General features: G+C 47.6%; 1 protein-coding gene across 2 annotated transcripts in view; it reads right to left on the bottom strand.

Moving 5' to 3' along the window:
- The window catches only part of ASTN1 (astrotactin 1), a 223,224-nt gene that overhangs the window by 133,566 nt on the left and 68,734 nt on the right, over positions 1-20,924 (bottom strand). For both annotated transcript variants that reach the window (XM_083446259.1, XM_083446258.1), the window contains exon 2: positions 11,327-11,514. In XM_083446259.1, the coding sequence (XP_083302385.1) occupies positions 11,327-11,514 (188 nt within the window). The remainder of the gene's footprint in view (positions 1-11,326; positions 11,515-20,924) is intronic.

Below are 20,924 nucleotides of genomic sequence, written 5' to 3'. Positions count from 1 at the left end.
TGAGCAGAGGGTCCCATCACACTGAAGAATAGACAATGCCATTGATCCCATGATACACCTCAGGTCTCCATCCGCATGTAGCACGACCTCAGACTTATAACTTCACTCTACCCAGAAGATTCAGTGGACACAGGAAAATGAAAATCTGCTCCCAGCAAAACTTTTTAGGGAGGGCAGGTGTTGCAAATGGCCTACTGTTTGCTTCATTCCAGCTTTGGCCACAACAAGGAAAATGAATAGGATATTGTTCCATGAGGCTCCTGTTTGGGGGGTCCACTACATTCAGAACTGTAGGGGCATCTTTGGGAGCCATTAAATGGAAAGGAGGGGAAAGTGCTCTCTTCAACACCTAGAGGATCCTGGAGGGGGAGAAACTTAGGGTCCTGCCCCCTCCTGCTTCCAAATCTGGGGTGCTAAATGCTTTTAAGGATTCAGAGTAGAAAGTTGGCTGCAATTCAAACTAATCATCCACTCACGTCTGTTTAAGTTATGAAAGGGCCAGAGCACTTTACAGCTTAAAGGGAGGGAGGGAGGGAGGCGGGAGGGTGGCTGAGAGATGTTCATTAACTATACATTCTCACCCAAGCTCACCCTTACATTCTGCCACACAGCACAGGAAAGTGGGATAATAATACTCTCTTCTCATTGCACTCTTGTGCAGACAGCTCCTAAGCATCATCTGCAGAATGGGAACACCACAACTTGTTTATAGAATCATAGAATAGAATCATAGAGTTGGAAGAGACCATAAGGGCCATCGAGTCCAACCCCCTGCCAAGCAGGAAACACCATCAGAGCACTCCTGACATATGGTTGTCAAGCCTCTGCTTAAAGACCTCCAAAGAAGGAGACTCCACCACACTCCTTGGCAGCAAATTCCACTGTCGAACAGCTCTTACTGTCAGGAAGTTCTTCCTAATGTTTAGGTGGAATCTTCTTTCTTGTAGTTTGGATCCATTGCTCCGTGTCCGCTTCTCTGGAGCAGCAGAAAACAACCTTTCTCCCTCCTCTATGTGACATCCTTTTATATATTTGAATGTGGCTATCATATCACCCCTTGACCTCCTCTTCTCCAGGCTAAACATGCCCAGCTCCCTTAGCCGTTCCTCATAAGGCAGCGTTTCCAGGCCTTTGACCATTTTGGTTGCCCTCCTCTGGACACGTTCCAGTTTGTCAGTGTCCTTCTTGAACTGTGGTGCCCAGAACTGGACACAGTACTCCAGTTCTGGAAGGGTTTCTTGCAGATTGCACAGACAGGCAGGCTGTGCTGGTCCCGTGGGCTAACCGAGAGGCAAGGTCCGAGTCCAGTCCGAGGTTGAAGGTTGGAGGGGGCAAGGTCCTGTTGCCTCCAGTATCACACTAAGCTTTGGAGGCACTCAGAAAGCAGGAAAAACAGACTTCACAATGACTTCGGAGGCCTTAAAAACCAGCCACATGTTTCAAGGCCTTGCACAATAATAATAATAATAATAATAATAATAATAATAATAATAATAATTTATTATTTGTACCCCGCCCATCTGGCTGGGTTTCCCCAGCCACTCTGGGCGGCTTCCATAGAAACAAAAAATACAGTAAAATATCACAGATTAAAAACTTCCCTGAACAGAGCTGTCTTAAGATGTCTTCTAAATGTCAGGTAGTTATTTATCGCTTTGACATCTGCTGGGAGGGCATTCCACAGGGCGGGCACCACTACCGAGAAGGCCCTCTGCCTGGTTCCCTGTAGCTTTGCTTCTCGCAATGAGGGAACCGCCAGAAGGCCCTCGGAGCTGGACCTCAGTGTCCGAGCAGAACGATGGGGGTGGAGACGCTCCTTCAGGTATACTGGGCCGAGGCCGTTTAGGGCTTTAAAGGTCAACACCAACACTTTGAATTGTGCTCGGAAACGTACTGGGAGCCAATGTAGGCCTTTCAAGACCGGTGTTATGTGGTCTCAGCGGCCGCCCCCAGTCACCAGTCTAGCTGCCGCATTCTGGATTAGTTGTAGTTTCCGAGTCACCTTCAAAGGTAGCCCCACGTAGATCGCATTGCAGTAGTCCAAGCGGGAGATAACCAGAGCATGCACCACTCTGGCGAGACAGTCCGCGGGCAGGTAGGGTCTCAGCCTGCGTCCCAGGTGGAGCTGGTAGACAGCTGCCCAAGGAACCCCAGCCTCTCCCTTGCCTGACTAAAGAGGCACTTGCCATGGGCAAACTGGTAAGCACACTTGTGGACCTCAAGTCACACCACAAGGTGTTTCTTTCCTTTCCTGCTTCCTTGAAAACAGGAGTGAGGGTTACGTTGAGGTCTGAGCATGAATCACTCAATGGCACCTTGAATGCCTTCACTAGCTCCAGTAACTCAGTACTCAAGGGAGGTTCTGCATTATAATATATTTTGCATTTACTTCCCTCAACCTTTGAAATGGGCATGGAGGTTGAACAGGGACTGAAACAAGAGTACCAAATTTCATTCTGAAATCTCAGAGATATGAACACATCTACCCATAATGAAACAGAGAATGTCAAATGGCAAGTGTGTCACTTCATTCAATCAATTGCAGTTGGTGGCTTTTCATTTTAATAAGACAAAAGGGGGGAAATGAGGCAAAGAACCCAAGTTTTTGTGTAATAATTCAATAAAATGCTCCTGAACAGCTAGATCTTTTGATGCCACCCACTTGTGCTTAGAACTTTCAAAAATGCAAAATAAATGCTGTGTCTCTTGATAATTCTGTAAAAATGCAACCACAATAGGATATTTTTCTCTGCTTTTCAAATTCAGTCTGATCCAGCAATGAGACTTGAGCATCAGAGGTCATTTTAGGTGCACTCTAATTTTGCAAAAGAATCCCACGTACACAGGATTTCATTGGGTGATTGGTGTAAGTCACAATGGCCGAGAGCTGTCACCTAGCAACAGCTCATTACACTTTTAAAAAATGCAAATATTCTCCCACAAATGCCACACATTTATTCTGGACCAAAATTACCACCCACATAAAACCAATGACTCTCATTCTAATGGTAACCCAAAAGAACCGGTGTGGGTGGTTTCATTGATAGGTCCAGAATATAATAACCAATTTCTTGTCCTTTCTAACTTGCATGGAATTCTCCAAACCATGGCAGATAATGATGCTCTAGGGGAGCCTTCTGGATAAAAACAACTACTTTTGGTAAAAATTTAAAAAGGATGAGTGAAAGTAGATGTTTTTTAAAAGGAAAGACTTTTTCAACCAGAGAAAGATGAACTGCTGGCTCTTACTGGGTGCTAAACCCGTGTCAAGAATGCAGGCGATGGCTCACATGACTGAATGGTGCTCCAGAGGACTTGCACCTAGAAAACTAGCTGTCACAGAAAAGACTAGGCTAGAGAAGCCTTCTTCCTGACACGCCAGTTTTTAATATGTAGTGGGGCTTTCCTGTTTTCAATGTGAATCCCCACCTGAGCCTGAAGTGCCACTTCAGAGATCACTGGACAAGAGCATATGGTTTTAGGAGAGAGAGTCGAAGTCAGGGGGAGCCAACACAGTGCCCTCTGACCGTTAGCCATGCTGGGTCGGACTGGTGAGAGTTGGAGGGTCACAGGTTGGCAACCCCTAGTTTAAGGCTACAAAAGAAAGGAAGATGAGGGCAAACATTCCCATGTTTCCAAGCCAAGGTTGTTTGTCTTGAAGGGCTGGGCTCAGTGAGAAGGGCTGGCAGATGTTGTGGATTGAAGCTTCCATAATTGTTGACCATTGACCATTCTGGATGGGACTGGTGAATTTTAATCCACAGCAGGGGTAGGCAACTTAAGGTCCGAGGGCCAGATGCAGCCCAATCTCCTTCTCAATCCAGCGTGGTGTAGTGGTTAAGAGCAGTGGACTCGTAATCTGGTGAACCGGGTTCGATTCCCTGCTCCTCCACATGCAGCTGCTGGGTGACCTTGGGCCAGTCACACTTCTCTGAAGTCTCTCAGCCCCACTCACCTCACAGAGTGTTTGTTGTGGGGGAGGAAGGGAAAGGAGAATGTTAGCCGCTTTGAGACTCCTTGGGGTAGTGATAAAGCGGGATATCAAATCCAAACTCTTCTTCTTCTTCTTCAATCCGGCCCATGGACGGTCAGGAATCAGCATGTTTTTACATGAGTAGAATGTGTCCTTTTATTTAAAATGCATCTCTGGGTTATTTGTGGGGCACGGGAATTCGTTCATATTTTCCCCCAAAAATATAGACCGGCCCACCACATGGTCTGAGGGAAGGTGGACCGGCCCACAGGTGAATAAGGTTGCTGACCCCTGACCTAGAGGGTACCCTATTGGCTACCCATGGTCCAAACCAGGGAAGGAGAAACCCATGGTTCTCCAGATGGACAGCCCCAGACAGTAAAGCCAATAATCAGGGGTGATGGAGTCCAACATCTGGAGGGCCACAGGTTCCCCATCACTGGTCTAAGTGGAAGAGGCTCCACTGGTGTGCATGATGACCTGGAATGCAACCCCGCACAAATGGGGAGTTGTCTGTATACGTTGAAGAGAAGAAGAAGAAGAAGAAGAAGAAGAAGAAGAAGAAGAAGAAGAAGAAGAAGAAGAAGAGTAGTAGTAGTAGTAGTAGTAGTAGTAGTAGTAGTAGTTTGGATTTGATATCCCGCCTTTCACTCCCTTTAAGGAGTCTCAAAGCGGCTAACATTCTCCTTTCCCTTCCTCCCCCACAACAAACACTCTGTGAGGTGAGTGGGGCTGAGAGACTTCAGAGAAGTGTGACTAGCCCAAGGTCACTCAGCAGCTGCAGGTGGAGGAGCGGAGACGCGAACCCGGTTCCCCAGATTACGAGACTACCGCTCTTAACCACTACACCACAAGAGGCAGATGGGGTTTATCAACCTGGGAAGGTAGCCCATCTAGGAGAAGGAAAACTGAGCCTAAACTTCCACTGCCTTACAAGACATCTTCGGGAGAAGAAAAGGCTAAGGAGTAAACACTACACAAATCCAGAGTGGAGTCCCTAAGATGGCGCCTTGTATGCCTCCTTTTGCCAACTCCGGAGGCCAGGCTGGTGCCAAACGTATTGCTCTGCTTTGCTTTGGGAGGCGGGGGGGGGGGGAGTCTTGTAATCTGGGCAGCCCAGGATCTCCATAAACACTGTGGCCCACGGAGGTCAAATCAGTGCTGCAAATGCAGTGGTTTGAAGTCACCCCTGGAGGCACACTCCATTGTCTCCTGAGTCAGGCAGAGGCCAACAAGAACAATATACATCTATCAGGGAGTAAGTTCCATTTGAATGCTGTGGTGACATGGAGTCCGGATTGCACTAAGTCTGCTTTGGTTGCCACAAAGCGATGCAGGCAGTTTACAGAGAATTCAGCAGTGATCAGAAAGATGATAAACAAGTTGAAAGCCAATGATGACTGAGGAAAGGCTGCCGAAACAGGAAATGCTTAGCTTAGACAAAATAAGATTTAAGGGGGACATGGCAACAGTTTTCAAGTATCTAAAGCTCTTCCATTAAAAGCGAAGTAGGCAAATACTTGCTGAGGGGATGCAGGTAAGAATCCAAGTGGCAGCAGACAATATAGTTAATATTTATAAAGCCCCTCTCCCCCAAAAAGTGCTCGTGTGCATTATTGTATTATCTTTTCAAGACTAGGGCCACTTAAAGCTAGCCAGCCAATCAGCCTGCCCAGTAATGAGGCTTGCAAGGGGAGGGGGTTGGAGGAGTATCAATATGGCACTCCCACGCTCACGCCGCCTGAGACGATGGACTCATTCTGCCTCATCGTTGGGCCAGCACTGCACATTTTTTAATCCTGCCCTTTCTCCTAGAGCCTCGGGACAGTGTGTGCCGCGTGGTTCTCACACTGCTGCTTTAGCACAAGCCCCTGTATGTTGCCGTAGATCTGAGCAGGAAATAGATCTGGTGGATCCACTGCCGCTTCCCAAGCCCTGTGGGCTCACATCAGTCGGGGCAGCAGGGTATGGAGGGCTGATTTTGATCCCTCAGTTGATTTCAGTGGGGAAGGGATTAGTTGCAGCAGCTCCAGGCTGGACTAGAGGGACTAGGCTGATCCTGGGTGCCTGTTTCATCAGAGAACCACCAGCAGTAGCTCTTCACCCCATCTTTGGACATAGTGATGGCCTCTGTGGCAGACATGCTTCTCTCTCGGTGGAGAAGCACCTCGTCTCCTTTCCAACCCTCTTCAGGCAAGGGAATTGCAGGTTAGGATTGCACTTCCTGGCTCAGAAACAGCTCCTCAATAATGCTAACAAGCTCCATAGTATTGCACCCATTTTACAGATGGAGAGGCTGAGGAGAGAATGGTACCTTTGCCTATGTGAGGCAGCACACAGCTGTACAAATACAGGAAGTCCAGTAAATGAGCAAACGTCTAGAAGCAGGTGTTTACATGGTGCAATTTAACACTCCGACTCAAGGAGCCTACTCAAGTACAGGATCCGACCCACAACTCAGGGATCCTATCTGACAGTCAATAGGCAGTGTCTAGGGAAAAGAGGCTCTAACTGCTCTTTACTGTTTTGTTTTTGCCGCTTATTAATTTTTCTCCAGGACTAATCAAAAACAAAACATGAAGGGAGAGAGCTAGCCCCCGGCAGCAATCTGGGAGAGATATTGACATTCTCATTAAGGCAGGCTTCATTAAACAGCCCCGTCCTCAGTATCAGCGCAGCCTGACGACACATTGTCTCCAGCTAATTATCTTCTGCTGGCAAAAGGAATTGCACAATTCTTCAACATCGCTTAAAAAAGAAAAGTCTACCTCGCCAACATTGATCTTTTGTTTCCTTTCCTTATTGGCATCCATTGAATTTTATCTCTGACTGGCTTCCCCGCCTCTCCCCCCCGCCCCCGCCTGCTTTCCCTTTTTAAAAGTTTATGTGAAGAAACCAGCCAGTGGGGGTCAGGATGTAGGGAGGAGAGATTCTTCCAGACTGTTACTATTTTGGGTTGGGGTTCAGTCACATACCAGCAAATTCACATTGCATAATTATAGCAGATTGGGAAGTTTTGTGCAACAATCCTGCCTCTCCAAAACATTGGGGTTTGGTTTTTTTTCCAGTAAAGGAAAATGACAGGAAATAGTGTGATAGCAGATTCAGGCAGCAGGTGCTTTGACGCAATATCATCTCTCCTCCCTGCAAACGAATCAGGGTGGACGGGTGTCCATCCTGGAAGTGGCCTTTGTCTTACAACAACCGGATTGCACCTCCAAGACTCCAGGCTCTGTAGGCTCAAGAAAGTGAGGTGGTTGGTAGCGGTGGTGGAAGAGGAATCTGAAATGTAGGATGCTGTCAGATTCAGTTCCGCTCATGTGGATGGAGGAGGGGAAGACAAGCATGATCTCTCACTAGCCTACGGATGTTAGGAGGCTCCTTCACCACGTTTTCTGAAGTCCTGCCTTGGGCAAGAGCCAGGTGATGCACACAGCCACTGCCAGGCTTGAGTCCCAGCTCTTTATTTAAAATAAAACCAGGGCATTCTTGGAAAGGATTGATCTCCTGCTGTTGTTGACCCACCAGTGGCGTAGCGTGGGTTGTCAGCACCCGGGGCAAGGCAAGGAATTTGCGCCCCCTAACCCGTGGATTTTAGTAGGGGCAGAGAGCTGCGAATGCGAGCGCCCCCCCCCCAGATGTTGCGCCCGGTGCGGCTGGCCCCCCCCTGCACCCCCCACGCTACGCCACTGTGACCCACCACCCTAGCTGTGAAGCCTGGGCAGCTGTGGGGTGCTGGGAACAGGAGCTGAATGACAAATGGGCAAAAAAAGAGAGAAAGCAACGTGGTGTCTGGACAGAATACAACACAGGTTAATTTGAGGGAGAGTTGTAACTCGGTGCTTTGCCTTCAGAAGGCCCCTGATCCAATCCTTGGCACCTCCAGATAGGCCTGGAACCCTGGGGAATGCTGCCAGTCTGTGCACGTAACATTAGTGATGGTGCTGAAGCTCATGACAGTGAGAAAAGAGTGCAGAAAACGATTCCCTGTTCTGAAAGCCCAAGCCTATTAAGAGCCAATCCAAGTCTCATTTGACTCTCGATGAGCTAGCGTGGTCACAGCCTTCTCCAACATGGAAGCTGTTGCTGGTTGTCTCTAATGGCCCATGGCCCACCTTCATGAAGCAGGGGCAGGGAAGGCTGCTGGCAGCAGCGGAGGCCTCATCTTTAAACCCTGGATTCTTGTGTGGGTCATCCATTAGCACCTGGGAGTATGTAAAATGTAGTTCCCAAAGCTTCCACACTCAAAACAGGAAGTAAGCAAGCTGCAGATCTGTAGGCTATGCACCCAACTGAAAAAAGGCATTACTAAAACATTTCCTCCCAACACTCATAAGCGCTCGTTTCTGAGCCCCACAAGCAACTTGTTTTCTTGAGCAGAATTCTGTCCACTAATCAGAAACACATAAGCACACCCTAGTTCAAGGATGGGACCTGTGGCCCTCCAGGTGTTTTCAAACTGACAATATTCATGACCATTGTCCTGGCTCTCACTGGAGGATGAAGAACTCGAACGTGGAGCATGGTTTCTGCCAAAATCTTTAAGGCTCAAATCAGCATGGTGCAGGGGCAAAAGAGGGTTCAAATAGGATATGCATAGCTAAGCAAACTAGCAAGCGACGTGCCCACTTGGGTGCCATTATGTGGAAATGGGGCAAGCACAACTTCAGCAAGTTGAACTATCGTCTGAACTGGGCAAGCAAAGAAGAACTCCTTCCCGAGGGCTGAACCTGAGCTGTCTGCTCACGCCTACACTGGTGTCCCTGTGACTTAGGCGATGGAGGAGGTGACCACAGCAGCTCTGAACCAGACAGAGCAGCAGACTCCTCCTGAGAGCATGGGCTAGAGGTGGGCTCCAGTGGTACCATGATTGGAAGCATGGCTGGCAAAGGAGCCGGGAGTGAAGTGGTCACAGCGCAGCTGGGTGGTGTCAGGGGGGGGGCAGTGCTGGGAGGCTATGCCACTGAGACCCTCCCCAGGATCTGACTCCTCATCCGTCACTCTCTCCCAGCAGGGATTCTTCTGTCTCTTGAGGCCCTGGTGCAAACCACCCCAACCCACTGGGCCTCTCTCTGAGTCATCAAGAGGCAGCTCCTCCAACTCCGCCTCCCTCCCCCCGAGTCCTGGTCTGACCAGCCCCCCATGATGACTCCTTGGGACTCATGACAACCATTGGATGTGCTGTCTGGGTGAGTGGGAGTTTAACTTCCCTGCCCTAGCACATTACTGGTGTGTGTGCGTGTGTGTGTGAAGGTGATGCCAGGGGTGTTTGCCCAAAGCACTAAGACCAGAAAAGGTCTGGGAGGAGTTTCCAGCAGCCACAGTGATAGGCATCTTCTTTTCTTCCTGGCTATGAATCCCATTCTTGCATTTCAATCAACAGGTTAAATATTTTTTTTAAGTACTATACAGATTCCTGAAGAATAATTCCACCAGCAACTACTAAAGACAGTAGCTAAAAATGGAATCTCCCTGTTTGGACCTGCAACACCTCTGATGACGAAAAGGGGGGGCAAACAGCAGGGGGTGGCCACTTATACTGAGCTCCACGTGCTCTCTGTACTAATAAATAAATAAATGTTCTACACTACCAAAGAAACTGAACTAAGTGGCCTCATTTATGTAAATTAAATGGGCCTATTTTTGCATAACTGATTCTTCTTCTGATTGTCATAGGAGTAGGCAAGGAGGTATGAAGGGCACTGAAGCCCACCCCCTGAATATTGATAATATTAGGACCCTTTGGGGGGCCTTGTTTAGCAATCTAGGATGGGGAAGCATGAAGGAATGAAGCCCACTGAGGCTCATTCACTTGCACTAAACGATTGTTACGTGAGAAAGAGGCCAAAGAAGAGCTAACTGAAGAGCCTCATTCAGACAAGACAGTCCTAGCTTCTATGAATGTTAGTTCTGTGAGCTGAGAATGAGCTTTGCGTTCAAAGACTCCCCCCACTAAGCTGCTGCTTGCTTCTCTCTTTCATGTGCCAGTTACAGGCACCAGCTCTAGTTAGTGGAAGCCACAGGTCAAAGGCCTGGAAACGATGCCTTATGAGGAACGGCTAAGGGAGCTGGGCATGTTTAGCCTGGAGAAGAGGAGGTTAAGGGGTGATATGATAGCCATGTTCAAATATATAAAAGGATGACACATAGAGGAGGGAGAAAGGTTGTTTTCTGCTGCTCCAGAGAAGTGGACATGGAGCAATGGATCCAAATTACAAGAAAGAAGATTCCACCTAAACATTAGGAAGAACTTCCTGACAGTAAGAGCTGTTCGACAGGGGAATTTGCTGCCAAGGAGTGTGGTGGAGTCTCCTTTTTTGGAGGTCTTTAAGCAGAGGCTTGACAACCATATGTCAGGAGTGCTCTGATGGTGTTTCCTGCTTGGCAGGGGGTTGGACTCGATGGCCCTTGTGGTCTCTTCCAACTCTATGATTCTATGACAGTTTCCCATTATGCCCAAAACAGAGAACTGTGGCTTGATGCCCATTTACCACCCAAAATCTTAAACCACGCTTGGTATGTGGCTTAAGATCCTGGACAGTAAACTGACATTAAACCACAGTTCCTGATTTCAGCAGAAATGAGCCTCAAAGAGAAATGAGCACTGACCCCTGCCCATCCTGGCTGGGGCTCAGCATCATCTGGAGCCACTCCTGCTATGAAGAGTGGCCTTCATTATGGACACTTCTGGCAAACATGTACCATGGTGTGTCCATGTCAAGGCACTGTTCACAATAAGCAGCACACATGGTGTAAATGATTGTGTAATAAACAAATCAAGGATATATGACTAAATCCTTGCTTCATTTAATTTCCTCAGGTGATTCATTTTGCTTGTGGAAGAACCTTCAAGCTTGCTCTGAATCCAGGGTTGAACTGATGACATTTAGAACCACCTCCAAGGAATTTTGATCCTCCCAGAGAAACTCTTTTGGCTCCTTCAAAAGTATCTCAAGATGCTTTGACCGATGAGGGATCGCCATATTTTCTTTCAGCTTTTCTTTAGGCAGGTTCTCTGTAGCGATTGCAACTAATTACCAGGCATCTCACTTCAAAATTACCCTTTTCACAATAGCCTTGAGGTCTGGAATAACTGATTATGGGATGGAAGGCAACCGCATTGAGAGTTAATGGTGGTGGGGAGGCTATAGCTCAGTGGTAAAGCACCTCCTAGGCATACAGAAGGTCTTGGGTTCAATCTCTCGCATCTCCAGGTAAGGCCAGAAAAGGCACCTGCCTGAGACCCTCAACAGCCACTGCCAGTCAGTGCTGAATGTGCTAGATGAATCAGTACTGCATTGGGTAATATAAGGGAGCTTCGAACGTACCTGTGGTGACAAATTTAGTACTTACCATGACAGAGATGTGAAGGATCCTTAGCTCTTCTTCTGCTGATTCGCTCTGGGGTTCTTCTGTGGGTTCCAAACCGGGCAAGTTGGGCGTGCCATCTTGGTGATGGATATGGAAGAGGAGGGTGCCATTTTCCAGCCATTGCTGCCTCCAGCGCACCAATGGGATGTCTTCAGTGTTGCCTGAGATCTCTGCGGATGAAGGAAGAAGACCAATACAACCAGGGAACGGCAGCACAAACCCTCGTCCATGCTTTTGCATGGCTAGAACATAGCCTACTGTCTCGTCTGCCTCTGGTCATGCCCACTTTTGCTCTGGTGATTGACAGGGGAAGGTGGCTCTCAGGCTGAAAGAGGTTCCTCACCCCTGATGTAAAGGGATGGATATGACCAGGGCTTTCTAGAACTGGATGCTTCCATCCATGCAAACTTGTCTTTGAGATCAGGGCAGCTCTTTGGGGTTTTCCAGGTCAAGACTGCTGAAGGACTGGACTATGGCTTGACAAAGCAGCACAACCTGTTTATACGCAGATTTTCATTGGCTGGCTGAGCGTCGTATGGACTTTGGCTGACACTTGAATTCATGAACCAGGCTGATGCTTCATTTCTTGCCCCCAATTCCTACTTTAAAAATGACACACACCCCGTCTTATATCCTGCCAAATCCTCTTGCCTCAAAATCCTCTCAGATAAGTGCCTTGCTTTTGAGGCACTTTGTAAATAATAAATATTATTATCTGTTTTGCCTTTTCCTCACTTTTCTGTATTAGGCCTTTCTCCCTCCAGGTTCTGATCCTCTAGCAAACAAGCCATTACTCACAAGGAGGGTGGACTTCTCTGGTTCGTCATTGCCAGCTCTGAAGCCCACAGTGTTCCTTGAGCTGGAATGCCAGCAAGGATTTAACCCAGTGAGCCACTTATGCAGCTCAGGCCCAAGGCAGGAGCTGTGACAAGATTAGCCTCAACAGCCTCTGGAAAGGTTTGAAGATACTCCCTTTCCCACAGGTTAAGTTTGCTCACTAGTCTGAGTGATCATCCAGCTGCCCACCACATTAGCTCCACTCAGAAGCACGTTGCAAACAGGCTTATCTGTTCCGGGTCTTAAGTTGATGTTGATTCTGGAGCAGATGCTGCTGATTAGTTATTATTGTTGATCTGTGCTTTTGAAATGTACCTCATTTCAGCCTATTTTGTTTGTTTAAAGGTAAAGGTAAAGGGATCCCTGACCATTAGGTCCAGTCATGACTGACTGTGGGGTTGCAGTGCTCATCTCGCTTTATTGGCCGAGGGAGCCGGCGTACAGCTTCCGGGTCATGTGGCCAGCAGGACTAAGCCGCTTCTGGCAAACCAGAGCAGCGCACGGAAACGCCATTTACCTTCCCACCGGTGCAGTACCTATTTATCTACTTGCACTGGTGTGCTTTCGAACTGCTAGGTTGGCAGGAGCAGGGACTGAGCAACGGGAGCTCACCCTGTCGCGGGGATTTGAACCGCCGACCTTCTGATCGGCAAGTCCTAGACTCTGTGGGTTACCACAGTGCTAGACTCTGTGGGTTACCACAGTGCCACCCGCGTCCACATTTTGTTTGTGCATTTCAGTATTTATTCTATATTGCATGCTTTGTGTTGTGAGCCACCCAATATTCCTGTCTTAGAGAAAGGGCAAGGTATAAAAACTACACAGTGACTAAGTAAGCAACTAGATGACATGCTCAGCTGCAGATGAGCTTCAGTCTTCACCCTTGCTTTGCACCCCTTTGCCTTTGCTCATGACTACACAGGGGCAGGGGCTGTGCCTGCTGCTTCATCTACCTGTCTTATTGTTTCTACCAGTGGGATCCCTTGGCATAGACTATTATCATCTTGCTTATTTAATCCTGATTCTTGATATGAGCTAATAGGCCAGGAGCAATTTTGCTTTTACATGCCTGCCTGCGTTCACGGGGTAGAAAGGTAACATAACCATTCCCTTAACTCTGAAACAGGACTCAATTATATTGTAACTTGCCCTAGGATCCTATTATGAAGCGCAGGTTAAAGAGTTCCTTCCTAAAGAAAAATAACAACTAAATTTTGCGAGTTTCATAATGCAACTTTGGAAATACACATTCTGTCTTTCCAGATACAGCCAGGACCCAGCGATTTCAGTTCCTTCAACGGGGCAGGAATGGACAATGTGGTACCCTCCCAGGTGTTTTGGACCACAGTGCCTATCAGCCCCAGCCAACATGGCTAACGGTCAGGGGTGATGCGAATTGTAGACCACATTGGCTGCTCCTTGTGTAAGGTGGCTAGAATAGTAGAACGTTTGTAAAGAAGAAGAGGCCAAGTCTAGGATGGTTTATAATAGTGCCTAACTCCACCGGGTGCAATCCTATGATGGGCACTGTAATGGTTCTAGGGGTTGCTCGTGCGTAAGTTGCCGCCACTCCTGGCTAGGTTACCTGGTTGAACCCTTTCTGTCTGGACAGCCTCAAGTTTTGTGGCTGCCTCAGTCGCTGGCAGAATCCATCAGTGGGCGTTTCTTGAACCTCTTCCAGCATAAAAGCTGTTTGACGCCCAGCCTCCTCCTACTCTCCCTGCGCGGAAGTCTTCTGCGCAGGGAGGGTGTGGGCAGCGGAGTACTCGTGCCCTCTCCGCTGGTCTCCGGCGAGGAGTCCTGGAGCCACCTCTCCGATTCCCCCATCTGCCCCCCTTCTCCACTGGTGTTACGCTGATTTCCTTCCCCAGCGGATGGGCTGCCTCTCTCCCTACTGGGACCCTCTCCGGCATCCCTCTGGAGCCTTCTCTCTGCCTCCAGCTCCGATGGCAGTTCCCTGACAGGCACTCATGGAAAACAAGAGGCAGAATTACTCCCATCAGGTCCTACTGTATAACTCTCCCCTCACCCATCAGTTTCCTCCATGCATGGCATGCTGCTGTTCCTCTGAGCATGCAACAACTCAGAAGGGCCACAAAAGGGCAGCTAAGTCCTTCTCATATCTTACTATCAGCATCTTTCAGCTTGTCATTCCCCAGGGTCCTGGCTCACCACAGGCTAACCTTCAGCAGAAGCAAGAGTAGAGCCACCCACAGAGGCCTCTAGGGCAAAGCCAGAAGCAGATGTGACTCAACTGAACCACAGTGCACACTCAGAAGTGGAGCAGCACCAAATGCAAAGGCAGCTGGGAGGGAGAGAGAGAAGAGGGACAGAAGGATTATAGTTTGATCCAATGGGAGTTACTTCCCATCCTGCACTTTGTGAGGACTGCGCCTCTTTCCTCTCCATCCTTCCTTCCTCAAGGGCCACGACGCTTAGCATCTGCCGCCATTCTGACTGCCGAACCAGCTGGGAGCCCAGAAAGGCCATTGTTCATTAGGTGCTAAGGTATCAGGCCACATCTGATGCCACCATACGCTGCATCCTGAAGGGTAACGAGTGTTTTCCCTTTCTGTTATTAACCCCTGGCTCCAGATGGCTATTTTTTAATCTAGGTGTTAGAAGTTAATGCCAAAGTTAATGGCTTCCCAACCAAGGCCTTAATGGGAGCCACACAGGGGAACCAAGCCGACCATCAATATCTTTCAAACTCTGAACCTGAAATCTGTGCTTTTTCAGCTCTTTCCCTTCTTGGCTCTAAATCTGGTATCCCATCATATAGATTCATGAGCTGTATCCTTTGCTCAGGGTAATGCAACAAATTCCCCATCACATAATTTAACATGCCAAGGACTCGTATCCCTGGCCCTTCCCTATTGAAGGTAATGTGTGCCGGCAGAACTAGGCTAAAGCTGAGACTGATAGTCCTTTTCAAGGTCATAATCAGTGTGGCTCGCTGGCAGGAGTGAATGGCTGCCCCTCCTGCAAAACTAGCAAGGCTTAAGGTTGGTGTACTGCGGAAGGCCTTCTACGCCCCAGTTGCTGAGATCTGGGTGCTATTAAGATGGATCTTAGTCCTGGACACAATCCTTCAGGAATTTTCTCTCCTGCAAGCTGGAGAGAAATGAACAGGATAATCTCAAAGACGGCTAATTCCATGTCAGTTCAGCTACGTGGCCACATATGCAATTGTATGTGGGAAATGCATGGAAAGGGCTTGTGTAACCAAACTGGCCCCCATTGTCAGATTCCAAGCAAATGACTGACTGACTTAATTCTGAATTAAATGTCCAGCCCTGCTCCTCTATTTTTAAGAGCTATTGTTGTTACACCTTGGGCTCCTTTGGAAGAAAGGGCAAGATAACAAACAAACAAACAAACAAACAAACTTGTTTTTCAAAACTGATAAAAAGAAAGGTATATAATTTAAGATACCAAATACTATTTTGCATGAACACAATTATACACATAAAACACCTAACGATTTGCAACAAACACTAACCTGTACAAAGGAGGCTTTGCAACATGATGTTGCAGTATGTAGAGATACGAAAACTGGAGAACACTGCAAATTAACTGAGTTTAAATCTGTACGAGAGACTTACACTTGGATAAATTACAAGAAAGAGCCTTATTTATTTTTATTTTTTATTATTCAAGTGATCAAGGATAATCTAGCCATAATCTATATAAACAGGTGATTGATATTGAGGGGAGGGCTGTATATTTAGTCATTCAGCTTGTGATCACTATTTCTTTGTGCATATAACAGCAAATCATGCCATTCATCATTTCTATTGGATTTTTAGTGAGCAAAGGTATTTGCTATCCTTATGCAATTTATGTTCACACCATTATAGAAGATTGCGATTGAGCCTAAATCCATGTCAACGAAGCCTTGTCACCCAGAAAAGTGGTGTGCAAGTTTAATATTTTCATACTGTGTTGCCTAAAAACTGAAATGATATAATGATCCAAGCACCAGGAAATCCTGATGGGAGACGCTCTGAATCTTCTACATTGTTAAATGTAGTTCAGTCAAAAACAAAACCCCACGACATGTGGGTAAAAGCCTCAGCTCCTAGGGCTTGCCGATCGAAAGGTCGGCGGTTCGAATCCCCGCGGCGGGGTGCTCTCTCGTTGTTCGGTCCCAGCGCCTGCCAACCTAGCAGTTCGAAAGCACCCCCGGGTGCAAGTAGATAAATAGGGACCGCTTACCAGCGGGAAGGTAAACGGCGTTTCCGTGTGCGGCTCTGGCTCGCCAGATGCAGCTTGTCACGCTGGCCACGTGACCTGGAAGTGTCTCCGGACAGCGCTGGCCCCCGGCCTCTTGAGTGAGATGGGCGCACAACCCTAGAGTCTGTCAAGACTGGCCCGTACGGGCAGGGGTACCTTTACCTTTACCTTTAAACAGCAGTATTATTGCATTTATATATGCATAAATCAGTCTCTTTATAGCCTATTACAGCAAATTAGTAAAAGCTGGATTAATTATTAAGCTGGGGGGGGGGCTCACTCAAACTGGCCCCTCTGAGTGCAACAGAATGACCAGAGAGTAAGGGTGTCCAGCAAGCAAACAGTCCTGTTCTCTGTTCCAGGCTCCTCTGAGGAAGAAACTAAACTAAACTTTGCCTGGACATTGGAGTTACTTTCCTCTACAGGAAACCAGCTTCAGCCATAGCAGGTAGCCACTCCAAGCAGAGGAGAAGCAGTCAGGACTATTTCCAGCTCAGATTCACCCCAAGGTGCTTTATCACTGGTGGAGACCTTTGGGGTATCTGTATCTTTCAAGAGATTAATAAAAGAGTCTAAGGGAGACAGGATGAGCAGAAAAATAACAGAGGGCGAAACATTAAAACTTAACCATCCTAATTGTCCACATGACAACAAAAAAAACCCTTTCACTACGGAGGGGAGTGTGTCATTCCCAGGGCCACCTTCATCACACAAGTCAGCTAGGATGTTTGTATCAAGGTAATTAATATCTGCTAAAGGCAGACAGTCAAGGTAATGGCCATCTATTCTAAACCATCTGCCAGGCACTTGGCATGACATCTGAACATATTTGTGAAGGCGAGGTTAAACGGACAATTGTGGTGGGACTGGGGGGGATGCATTATAGAGATGAGAAGGACTCAAACCTCAGCCCATTCCTGCAGGCTAATTTGTTTAAGTGCTCATTATGGCAACGGCCAAGAGGGCAACTGGAATCAGATATTATTTTAGCAAATTCAGGCTTGCTGCATGAAAATAAGACGGCTGGTTGTTCATCATCTATCCAGAGGGAGAACACTTAGCTAAAAGCTGGCTTTTGCTCCGGCGTTTGCCTCTATGTGAAAAGTAAGAAGCCGCTGCTATTTTGTAGTTCTCTATTATCAGTGTCACAAGAGCACCCATAACTGGGTTCCTTGTTTGTCTTTAAACCACGAAGAGAGATATGTCTGAAAATTTGCAGTCATCATGTTGGAAGCCATTCCATTGCTCTTGGGGAGAGCAACTCCCTCTTCTTCCCCAGAGAAACAAAAATGAGCTCATCACATCTTGCCAGCACCCCTTTTAACAAAAAAATGCAAGAAGTACTCTGATGACTGCCTTGCCAGAGTAGTGCATGCTCTGGTTATCTCCCGCTTGGACTACTGCAATACGCTCTATGTGGGGCTACCTTTGAAGGTGACCCAGAAACTACAACTAATCCAGAATGCGGCAGCTAGACTAGTGACTGGGAGCGGTCGCAGAGACCACATAACACCGGTCTTGAAAGAACTACATTGCCTCCCAGTACGTTTCCGAGCACAATTCAAAGTGTTGTGCTGACCTTTAAGGCCCTAAATGGCCTCAGTCCTGTATACCTGAAGGAGGGTTTTCACCCCCATCGTTCTACCCAGACACTGAGGTCCAGCACCAAGGGCCTTCTGGCAGTTCTCTCACTGCGAGAAGCCACGTTATAGGGAACCAGGCAGAGGGCCTTCTCAGTAGTGGCACCCGCCCTGTAGAACGCTCTCTCACCAAATGTCAAAGAGAACAACTACCAAACTTTTAGAAGACATCTGAAGGCAGCCCTGTTTAGGGAAGCTTTTAATGTTTGATGTATTTTAATATTTGGTTGGAAGCCACCCAGAGTGACTGGGGAAACCCAGCCAGATGGGCGGGGTATAAATAATAAATTATTATTATTATTATTATTATTATTATTATTAATCTGGCCAATGGGCTATCTAGGGTACCCTGTGCTCAACAGTGGACAGTCAGATTCCTAAGGCAAGCCCACAAACAGGATATGTGGGCAAAAGCGTGTGTGCGCGCACACACCCACACCCAGTATATTCCTCAGTTACTGGTATTCAGTGGCACACTGCCTCTAATCCTGCCATTAGCATAAAACCATCATGACTAATAACCATTGATAGTCCTATCCTCCATGAATTTGTGTAATCCCTTTTTATAAAAATAATAATGTATTATTTATTATTTATACCCGGCCCATCTGGCTGGGTTTCCCCAGCCACTCTGGGCAGCTGCCAACAAAATATTAAAATACAATGGTCTGTTAAACATTAAAACTTCCCTAAACAGGGCCATTAAAGCCATCAAAGTTGGTGGCCATCACATCTTGTGCTGGTGAATTCTATATTTTAACTATATGCTGTGTGAAGAAGCATTTCCTTTTCTCTGTCTTGAATTTCCCACCATTCAGGTTCATTTGGTGACCCCCAGGCTGTAAGTACTGCAGAATGAAGGAAAGACCAAATGTTGTAACCTTCCCTCACAGGGGAATTGCTCCAAGCCCTTATTTTGTTTGCACTTTTCTTCGCTTTTTCCAGCTGAGAAGTATTATTTTTTGAAGTGTGGCGTCAAGAACCTGTAATCAGTAGTCTTAAATGTGGCCATCTATAAAGATACAATTATAGCTTTATTTTGAATGTGGAGTTGGCCTTTTTCACAGCTGCCACACACCAGGCAACTATTTTCATTGAGCTTTCTGCCACAATTCCAAGATCTTTCTTTCCTGGTCAGCCATCACCAGCTCAGACTCCATTGGTGTAAACACAACGTTGGGATCTCAGTCTCCCTAACTCCAGATCATTTATGATCAAGTTAAAAAATACTTGCTCTAATCATGAACCTTGGAGGGCTCCACTCCTTACCTCCCTCTATTGTCCATTTATTTCTACTGTATTTTCTGCTTCCTGCTCTTTTTTCATTTGTGTGTGAAGACCCCCTAAACCACCCCCTAAAATAAATACACAATAGAAACAGATTTTTTGTTTAAGGTTTTTGGCAATAATTTTGGCCACAACTTTATTGAATTACAGCATGTGAGTGGTTGCCTGGGCATTGGTTCCCGACTACAGTGGTGCCTCGCAAGACGAAATTAATTCGTTCTGCGAGTTTTTTCGTCTTGTGAATTTTTCGTCTTGCGAAGCTCGGTTTCCCATAGGAATGCATTGACGGTTTTAAGAAAAAGGCGCAAGACATTTTCGTCTTGCGAAGCAAGCCAATGGGGAAATTCGTCTTGCAAAGCAACTCAAAAAACAAAAAACTCTTTCGTCTTGCAAGTTTTTCGTCTTGCGAGGCATTCGTCTTGCGGGGCACCACTGTACCTGATCCTGTACCATGGCAGGAACAGGACTGACAACTGGGCTCCACCAGAGGTCAGGAAGGGAAAACATACTGGGGGAGCACGGAGTTGAGTGCAGGCTCCAGTTCACCCCATATGCTCTCAGGGACTCTGGCGTGGCCCTAACCCCAGAAAGCGGATCGGACAAAAGCAAGGAGAGTCTTTGGGTTCCTTTAATGGAATTCCCTAGCAGTAGCGATGGAGGGGCAGGCACAGCCAACCACTTCCCTTCTGCAAAACATTGAACCAGTGCCTAACCGCCTACCTTACAAAGTTGTGATGATTTGCTACACGGTAGGCCAAAACCAAATGGCAACAGCCAAAAGGCAAAATTCCTACCGGGCCCCTGCTCCAAAAACAGACAACCCCTATGTCAGGGAACTGCCATCGGAGCGGGAGGCGGTGAGAGGGCTCCCCGATGATGGTGGAGAGGGCCCTAGTAGGAGGAGGGATAGCCCATACGCTGGGGAAGGAAATCAGCGTAACACCAGTGGAGAAGGGGAGGAGATAGAGGAAGCGGAGAGGTGGCTCCAGGACTCTTCGCAGGAGACCAGCAGAGAGGGGACAAGTGCTCCTTTGCCCACACCCACCCTGCGCAGAAAACTTCCGCGCAGGCAACGGGGGAGGAGACTGGGCGTCAAGCAGCTTTTATGTTGGAAGCGGTTTAAGAAACGCCCACTGACGGATTCTACCAGTGACTGAGGCAGCCACGGAATAGAGGCTGTCCTGTCAGAAAGGGTTCAGCCATGCAACCTAGCCATGAGTAAAGGCAACTTACGCACAAGCAATCCCTAGAACCATTACACCCTAGAAAGGCATAGCAAGGCCAAAGAACAGTCCAAAATAAAGGGAGGGAGGGCAGGTGATCTGATGCACGTTGCAGGAAAGAGGAAGCTCCCAGCGACGTGCAGCAGCCTATATAGCCCCTAAGCAGCCAATAGAAAACCCAACAGGCCAAATTTCTGCCCCAGCAACCAAGGGCAACCAGTGGGGCGTTGTGGTTATCCAAACGATCCCGCCCCACAACAGGGAGACAGTTTAGGTGATCTCACCACAACACGTGCTCTCCCTGATTGAGGACACGATCCACCAAGCCACCAGGCTCCTCTTCTCCCATGCCTGCAA

Source organism: Podarcis tiliguerta, assembly GCF_965153285.1.
Source record: "Podarcis tiliguerta genome assembly, chromosome: 6".
Lineage (NCBI taxonomy): Eukaryota > Metazoa > Chordata > Lepidosauria > Squamata > Lacertidae > Podarcis > Podarcis tiliguerta.
The sequence above is the reverse complement of the archived record's forward strand: the minus strand, read 5'-3'. Positions and strand labels throughout refer to the sequence as shown.